The 9331-nt window shown below is 42.0% G+C and overlaps 1 protein-coding gene across 5 annotated transcripts in view; it reads right to left on the bottom strand.

The window, feature by feature from the left end:
- Positions 1-9331, bottom strand: part of RB1 (RB transcriptional corepressor 1) — a 276260-nt gene continuing 266929 nt past the window's right edge. For 4 of the 5 annotated variants that reach the window (XM_075591161.1, XM_075591160.1, XM_075591163.1 and 1 more), the window contains 3 exons: positions 7094-7236; positions 5006-5055; positions 1-81 (listed from right to left, as the gene is read on the bottom strand). In XM_075591161.1, the coding sequence (XP_075447276.1) occupies positions 8-81; positions 5006-5055; positions 7094-7236 (267 nt within the window). In that variant the 3' untranslated portion in view covers positions 1-7. Of the gene's footprint in view, positions 82-5005; positions 5056-7093; positions 7237-7587; positions 9324-9331 lie in introns of those variants that run through there. The other variant, XM_075591164.1, reaches the window with a different exon arrangement.

Below are 9331 nucleotides of genomic sequence, written 5' to 3'. Positions count from 1 at the left end.
ACTCATTTCACTTCTCTTCTTTCTTAGATGAGTCCATTGAGTCGTCTAGCTTTTGTTTCTGCATTCTTGTTCTAGTGGATGCTGGAGAGGAACAAAACATACATTGTGAAACATGTCTAAATACAAAGATACATGTACAAAATAAGAGATAAAACATCTGCTGGATCATATTATTCTTACAGAAAACCTGTTGTTAAGAACATGCTTCTTGCAACGCACCAATAGAAAGATCTAAAGCAAACTGCATGTTCACACCGAATCACATAACAGGTGGATCTGTTATTACTGGTTTACAATAGTGCTAAAACAGTCAGATAGGTTTTTTTTTCCTTCACATTCTTTGTCTGTTCTTACTTCAACATTTTATTACTTTCAGCGAGTAACAAAGATACAGTATTGGTATTATTCCATGATTGTATACACGCAGCACTGTGTAATTGTTTGTATTGCATTTGAATGCAATGCTCATTTTCCCAAGAAAAATAAATAAATGTAATGTAGGATTGCTAGGACTTGCATGGTGATTTTGGTCAGTGCCAACACCATCTGCATCCTAAACCAATGTAAAAACCAATACAAAGCCTTTGTCCACAAGAAGGGGTTGTGGTTAGGTTCCTGGAGGCAATAGAGTCAGTAGTGATTTATGGGGTTTTGTTTGTCTAGTAGAAGATTTAGGTCGAGATTCACTAAACCACTATAAGGAGTAAGAGGCAAAGGATACCCGCTCAACCTATACAAATTGTAAAAATGTAAATAGATAAAGGGTTGGTGCACTTGGGGAAACTGAACTCAAGAACGCAAGAAGAGAGGTCCTGTTTAACAGTTATCTCCTGAGTATAACAAAACAGGAAAGGCCCCAAATAACCTGCACTCAAACACCTCTATTTAAGCAATAGGACTGGTTGAAGGCAGAGACAAGCAGAATGACTTGATGTACTAACGAGGGATTCGTTAGTGAGAAGTGGAGTAGGACAAGGTGCAAATATACTGAAGACCAAGCTAATTTGTCCCCCAAATAGCAGCAGAAATGAAAGAAAATTGAAAACCCATTTATTTCAAACTAATTAAAATAATGGGGGGGGGGACACAATTGCTAACACAGCATGGCAAAAAAATGTACATAAGGCCATGGTATGGTCAACCACACTAGGGTCAGGTAATAATGTCTACCTTACCCTGATGAATAGATTTGAACTCCTAATGCTGACAAGAGAGCCCCGTAAACTACGAGAACTCTAAAATAGTCTTGTATTCAATCAAAATAGGCACTGTGGTGAAATGTGCAACACTATCACCAAAAGTCTCTCCTGGGGTGTAGTGTAACTTAAGTAGATAGAGTATCCCCGTAGGAAAAGGGCTCATTAAGGTGTACTCCCCTAGTGGAATAAAGAGGGAAGTATAAGAGAAATAACTGCCTCATAATGCTGACAAGACCACACAGGGTTAATGTCCTAGTTAGTATTTAAAAGGACATGTATCAGAGCGCTGTGTAGCATATATCAGATTGTGTCAAATTCCTCAGTTGTATATTTGGACCAATAATTATAATGGTGGAGCAATATAATTGGTGCTTGGTGGTCAGGGAGACATACTGTAGGTAAATATTGTACACTGTCCCAGTTAGAAATATACCTAAAGAAACTACAGGTAATTCAGTGCAACATTGTAAATAAATGTCAAATCACACTTAGGCTGAGGCCCCGCTGCCTCAGTCAGCGCGCCTGTACTGCATGAAGGCGGCGCGCTGAGAGGCAATTGACCGCTACTTGCGGTCTGTAGAGAGCGGGCGTGGTTTGAGCGGAGGGCTCTCGTGCTGTCCCCTCCCGGAACCCCCCCCACCCTCCCTGAGCAGGCGCAGCCTGCGAAACGAGCACCGGGGGGGGGGGGGGGGGGGGCGGGGCGGTCTATGCACGGCTGCACAGACTTCCCTCCCGTAGCTCCAGACAGCTCCCCTCCTCATTGGCTCACTGCGAGGCCACGTGACGCGTCACCGCTTGGGATTACGATCCTCATGTGTTCCCTGCTGGCTGACGCGTCACAGTGCGCAGCGAGGAGGGACTGGGGCTGGCTCGGGAGGAACTCAGGTCTGGTGAGTGACGCGCACGTGGCCGCGCGTGCCGCCGGATTCAGCGGGACCCAGGTCTTAGGTAACTTTCCCTAGGTACATAACCCTACAATATCGGGAACGGTACGGAATAAAGAATCAAAGGGAGAAACTAAACACTGTGGCTGAGCTTACCCTGCGTCCGGATCTCGTTGCACTTCTGTAGGCTAGTTACTGACCACTGGAAAACATGTGGAGCTCAGGGAGCGGAGCAAATCAGCTGGCGGCTGGTGTACTAGTTGCAGCTATAGTCAAACGTATAATACGTGACGTTATAGGTGACACTTACCTCTGACGTACGTTTCGCTGTCGCTTCATCAGAGAGGTAAGTAATCACCCCCTCAGCCTGCTGATATTTATGGCAGAATCCCCAGGTGGCAGGGAGGAGTTCAAATGATTGCAAAGGGATACAATGAACCCTTTCCGATCCAGATTAGTGGTATAGTGTTCAAAACTGGTGCACTTGGCTTCCAATAGATAAATATGCATTATTGGTGGTACACTTCCCATTAAAAATAAATGGTAATAAGAATTAGAAATTGTAAATAGTATTTACAATGTCCAGTGTGCACGGAAAAATGAATGAACAGGGGAGGCGGGGTCGAGGTAAGATATATGTAATAAATTAGCCATAATGAATAGTCACAAAGCTAGAAGATGTTACAGTGCTAGATGGCATCGAATAGTTAGTATGCTCACTGGTATGAATAGTGTATATTGAAATCTGAAACTAGCATATTGTGACAGATGTGGACTGATGTACTCTTATGTATTTACCAGATGCTACACAGGAGTAACCTATTTGAAATATCTGAGTTATTTATAGAAATTATGAATAAAGAAATCCTTCATTCAAGCCATCAGGACTGAGTGTGTGGAGGTCATAAATCCAGTGACATCTCTTTGAAGGAGCAGTCTATCCCAGTGTCCCTTTCTGGGTCCCGTGGTCAGATGGTATATGCCACAGAACCGAAGGCCACTGACATCCCTTTGATGAGCATCATTAATATGACGAGCTAAAGGGGTCTCAAGACGGTTACGCACCGCGCCCACGTGTTCAAAGATTCGACGTCTGAACACGCGGCGGGTCTTGCCCACATACAGGTTGCTAGGTAGATTATGCTTGTACTTTTGCAGTTAATGAAGTGTTTGGTTGAATATTGGTGCATGCTGTTCCAGTTGGAGAAAGATTTTGATGGAATGATAAATGCGCACGCCTTGCACGTGCCGCATTTGAATGTACCCCATGGTCTCTGGGGAAGCCATGATTTCAGCGACAAACGTTGGTTAGGTGGCTGTGAACAAGGCGATCCCTCAGATTGGGTGCTCTTTGACTAAGGTAGGGGTAAGCTATAAGGAGTAACGCAGCTTGATTCCGCAATAAATACTATTCAAGTCAATGGCCCTTAACGCAGGATAAAGCTCGGATTTTAAGCATGCAAACTAATTCAGCAAAGATCTACATGGTTGGTGCTTTATAAAATAAATTAATAATACTGCACTTTTAGCGGAATCCCTTTTTTACACAATTAACCATGTTACAGACAACTCCCTTTTGCACTGGGTTGCACGGGAATGGATAAAAGAAAAGCGACAAAGTGCATTGGATGAAACAATATGCCCTTAAGGGGGGATATACAAGCTAGAGATTATGCCCAGGAAAAAACAGTAAGTACTGTAGTTAGTGAAGAGTGAAGTCCATCACCTTCTCCCATTAACAGAAGTGACTCTCTAATGGCTCTCTATTGATAGCTCAGCTTTCTGTTGCCTTTTGAGAACTGAACGAAATTGTGATGGTAACATGCAGGAAAACGACTGATATCTTGTGAATTGACGGGAAATGGATGTTAGTCAAAAGAGGAAACTGTTTAATGTAAGCGAGTGAAATTACGTGTGAAAGTCCTGAAAATGAAGGAGTGCCTGATTTCTCACCACACTACTGTTATTTTTGTCTCTCTCTGTACAGCCTTGGGAAGAAGTGTCTGAGAAAGGCTGCTCTCAGTATTGTGTTGCAAGCAGTCAGGATTTCTGTGGTGGCGCTCACTTTTTGTATTGTTGTTCTCAGTATTATCTCCAATAATTATCCACATATTTTGTTATTCTGTGGGGCATTTGGTAATCAGCACATAACAGTCTTACAGATGCCATGGTCACCACTGGCAACTGAAGTATATCAAATTGTGTTGAAGGGAGAGTCGCAGGCACAACATGTATCAATGTAATTGCCTTTTTTTCAATCATCTTTAAATTCATACTTCTTGTCATACACTAATCGGTTTGTAAAATAATGAATGATGCCATCATTAGCCAAAGGAAGAACACAAGAGAAACTATTTTGATGGACGTTTTACCTGACGAAAGAGGTCAAGTAAAGATGGTCAAAACCACCAAAGCATTTGATTAGAATGAGAACATAACATTTTAAAAAAAGTTACAAAAAAATATTACTGTCCTCGGGCATCGTGGACAAGGATGCAAAAGCCTGCGGTGTTGGGACAGTGTCTGCCGCGCTGGAGCGGCAGGGGGTTCATGCTTCTGAATGGGAATCCCCACAGTGTTAATCCTGCGGTGCTGCAACCACCACGGTTCTGTGACTGTGCCACCGAAGACAGTAAGTCTTGCTACATCTGTATACTAAAACAGGCATTTATGATCAATCTGTAGCCTATGTGACATGCCACTGCAATTAGTTCACGTTGGTCCCAGGTGGGACAGACTCTTTAAATTGTATAGTGAAAAATAAATACTGTAAAAGTATTGGAACCGAAGTCTGTGGAACATATTGTGCAACATCCTGTTCAATACGTTGCGAATACCAATGCAGTGAATGCTCCAGTTCTTATCTGTACCCTGTACTCCTTCGTAACTTTGCCAATAGCAAGCGGCTCCTGGAACACTTACTCATTTCTGCAAGCTTTTGTTGGAATTTCGATTCTCCGGGAATATGTTTGCTGAAAGGGAAGAACACATTATAAAGTAATATTTCAGAAATCAAAACAAAATAGTCCTGAACGTTGTGTTTTTTTTCACCTAAAAATAATAAAGGTCTACTTGTCTAGCTGTGGTTGTCAGACTTAAATTAGTCATATTGAAAGTATTACTACTACAGGTAGTCCTCGTTATCCAACGTTTCAGTTTACAACAAATGGCCTATCCAACGCTTTACAATGCAACCCTGGGGGCCGTTTTTCGACGCCTGAATGCGTTATCCAACGCCTGAATGCGTTATCCAACGCTCACCGCCACTGATTAACATGGGACTCACTTTACAACGGTTTCACTATCCAACGCTGCTTCCAGAACGGATTCCGTTGCATAACCGAGGACTGCCTGTACTATAATCATTACTGTTGTATACAGTATTAATCCCAGGAAAGCAGTAAAATGTGACTGCAGGGACATGTGGAGTGTGTGAGAGTGAGTGTATATATTTCAGAAAGCTCGTCAATTAAAAATGCATTACATGTTAGTATTGCTGAAACATTTGCTTTTTTTTAAAACTATTTGTTATGTTCTGTGAAAGTACACTCTACAGATCCATGTTTCTTTTTGAACCTTATTATATTCAGGCGTAGCACGTCACAGTCTTATTAACATGTGTATTGATGGTGCGTCTGATCTATGCCAACATTTGCTTATACTGTTTATTGGAAAACCTCAATCGCCTGGTGCTTGAGTCAGTTCACATACATTTTAGTTGCAGCTTGTTCAGGTCATGTTACAGATGATTCCCAAGTCTTAAGACAAACACCAAGACATAATGACCATAGAGAAAAAAAACACCCCATAGAGATTGCGATAAGGCAAAATGCCACGTCGTAACACTTGGAAGATAGAGAAATTGTGTAACTATCCATAACTGGAAAAAAGTTTCATAATCAGTGACGCAGAAGTTTATTAAAACCTCTGGAGAAACAAAAAGAAAGAGCTTGTATTCTACTAATGCAGAGGTTCTCAACTCCAGTCATCAAGTTCCCCAACAGGTCAGGTTTTCAGGATATCCCTGCTTCAGCAGAGGTGGCTCAATCAGTGCCTCAGTCTTCGACTGCATCACCTGTGCTGAAGCAGGGGTATCCTGAAAACGTTACCTATTGGTTGGTCTTGAGGACTGGAGCGGAGAAACCCTGTACCAACCCTGTATGTTCAATTTGAGAACAGAAAGGAAACCCAATGCTGTTCAGTGGTACAGTATTCAGTATGTGTGTGCAGTGCAACTCAGGGTTTCTGCTGTGGGATGCTGCCGGTTTTTTATATTATTATCAGTTCCACAAAGATTATTTGGTGAAGGTGAATATTTTGCCTTTTAAGACCCTGTAAATTCCTTCTCTTGCTTCCCCACACCCCCATGTAATATTTGAAATAATGTACATATTTATAGGTTGCACGTTACAAAGGTGCATATATTTGTATAACATTCATGAAGCAGTAGCTTAGTAGTACTCTCACTGCCTTTAAAGTTAGTAAACCAGGTACGGCTGGCACATGCTTATAGGGCTCCATCTTAAAATGGACATGAAGTACAAGGTGACACCGAGTGCTCATTTGCATGTCCTTTACCCATGATTCCTAGTGGCAGTGGAAGCACTGTAGAAGATAATGGGGAAAGGCAGGGTTGCAGACTTGTGAATGTGCTCACAAGTGATATTATTATTTGCTAAACAAGGTTTGAATCCCAGTGGCCGCTCCTTGTGACGTTGGGTAAGTCACTTTATGAACTTGTGCCTCAGGCACTAAAATTATTGGCTGCAAAAATGTATGTACAGCACTGGGTACACGGCCAGCACTATACAAGGCAAAAACCAAAACCAAAATGGTGTATAAATATAGTTAGTTTAACTCCCCAAATTCCACCCCACTACAGCGATTGTTGTTTTACTTGCGTAGGATTGGCATGCGGAGCCTTAATCCATCGTTAACACTGCTATTGTAGTTTATCCCCTGCGTGCCTTCATGTTTGCCTAAGAAGTGTATTTGGAAACAAATGCATACCTCCCATCGGCTTCATCTTGCCCATCCATATCAAAGCGCAGTTTCTTCAGCGGTTTCGGAGTCGTGCCAACGTCCGCGCTTCTTTTCTGGGGACGGTCACTGCTGCTTACCATTTGGTTAATTTTTTGAAATTTCTCGGCAGTCTGAAACCAGGAGAGTATAAGAAGTTTGACTTACTCACATGTTTTAAGACGAACAAAAAATGTGCAGCACTCCAAACATAAAAATGTCTAATGTATCGCCGGCCCCCCTAGCAGTGGAAAGGGTTAAGGTACTATGGCTGCGCCTATAGTGTCCGCGACGGCGACCGAAAACAAAACAATTGACTGTCGCCAGCGCTTATAGTAAGCGCGATGGCGACGGAGTGTCTGGAAAAGTGGTAGCGGGTTAAATTGGATTTTTCACAGGCTGTCGCCACATGTGACAGCCTCTGAACCAATCAATCACCCTGTCGCCAGCGACGTAGCTGAAAGTCAAAGTATAAGTTTAGTTACTGGCGACGGGTGACGTCATCCATCGCGGGCACTATAAGCGCGGCCTAAAGGTATTTGAGAGCTTCAGAGATAGCATACACTGGAGCCAGAATGGTGAATGTGTTGCTGTTTTATTCAGTTCAGCTTTGTAGTTGTACGATTTGTTTGCAGCTGTGCAGGGGGCTTCCCACAGCCCAGCCTACAGGAGTTTAGACAGGAGGCGCCCTGAAAGGAGTTCCGCCTAGGGGTGCGCCTGATTTATCAGCTTATGATGGACAGTTGAAGAAAAATCCTTTGGGTTTGGAAGCTTGTAACGGTCTTTAAAGCTGCAGTTCAGGCAATATCCTGCATGTGTGTTTATTTTAATAAATCAGTTCTGTAGTAAGAAAAAATACTTTTAGCATTTTCTGTTTAAAAAAAAAAACAACTTTGAAAGACCAATTTTCTTGTATTCTGTTTTAACAAGCATGCTTGTTCCTATAGCAACAATTTACATTCCCCATATTTAAAGATGACGCCAAACTTTGCCGATCAATAGACGGAGAACTAATTGACCGGCAGCTATGGGTAATTAGAGATTGCCCACATGAAACTATTGAAGTAAAAAAATAAATAAAAAAAAAAAAAAGAGACTGAACTGCAGCTTTAAAGGTGTTACATGCCTGTTTCACAGTTTATAGATGGCATATCTCCCGAAAGGTTTTTGAGACAGAAAGGAAAGTATTTAAAAAATATATATGTACTCTGCATACTGTGTGTGGGTGACTTTATTTAAATTTTTAGGAATAAATGTTGTACTTTTATACGTTGTCTATTTAAATACGCTGAAGCATTATTTCCTGTAGAGGAAATTATTATTATTATTTTTTTATTTTCCCAAAACATTTTACAGAGATATTCTCTAAGGCCACATCATAAACAAAGAAATGTGAGTTATTGTACAAAGTAGAAAAGGGTAGACTGAAAATGGGTTTATTAAGTGTCATGTACGTCTCTTGCTGTGCTGCAAAGGCCTACATGTCCATGTGGCAGTGGAGAAGTTGGTAGCTTTACAAATTAAGGACCAGAAATGTCATTCCAACTTCCAGAGGTCACAGTTTGCAGATCTTACCTTAAGAGCCGAAGTGATGATGTTATTAGTATGGGAAATAACACAGATCTAAGAGAGCAGATCTGTTCAAACATTTTACGCTGCCGCTGAGTGCGCTCATGCTTGAGTGCAGTGATGTCACCAACTCTCCAAGCATTAGTGCAAGCTGTCCTGCAGAATTTTGCAAGCGCGAGTGGGGGGCATGTCATTGGCTGGATCAGGGCTATTTCTGTGTGTGGTGTGTGTGTGTTTGTGTGTGGCTGTGTGCATTGACTGGTGCTGATTGGTTGCTGAAGGGTCATGTGACCCTTCAGCGCGCTTGAAAATCAATTTTCTCTGTCTCAATAAGCGCTGAGCTTTGGAGAGCGTACGCCGCGTGAGCATAGTCGTACAGATTGACTTTAACTGAAGTAAGCGCACCAAGTACGCTCAGCGGTAGCGTGGACGCAGCCTTAGGAGCTCAATTCTTTTTCTTAATACTTCGGGTAACAGCATATGATTTAAAAATTGAAGCCCTAAATTCACATTGACAATACAAAATTGCACTCTTGTCATCAGACTTTTTGTTAACAAAAGATGTGCTTTATTCAACTTATTTATGTTCAAGACATACATTCTTTATATGGCCAGTTGCTTGCACAGAAAACAACTAAGGCTGAGCTGATTGGCACATTG

The sequence above is a fragment of the Ascaphus truei genome, chromosome 3 (assembly GCF_040206685.1).
Source record: "Ascaphus truei isolate aAscTru1 chromosome 3, aAscTru1.hap1, whole genome shotgun sequence".
NCBI classification, from domain to species: Eukaryota; Metazoa; Chordata; class Amphibia; order Anura; family Ascaphidae; genus Ascaphus; species Ascaphus truei.
The sequence above is the reverse complement of the archived record's forward strand: the minus strand, read 5'-3'. Positions and strand labels throughout refer to the sequence as shown.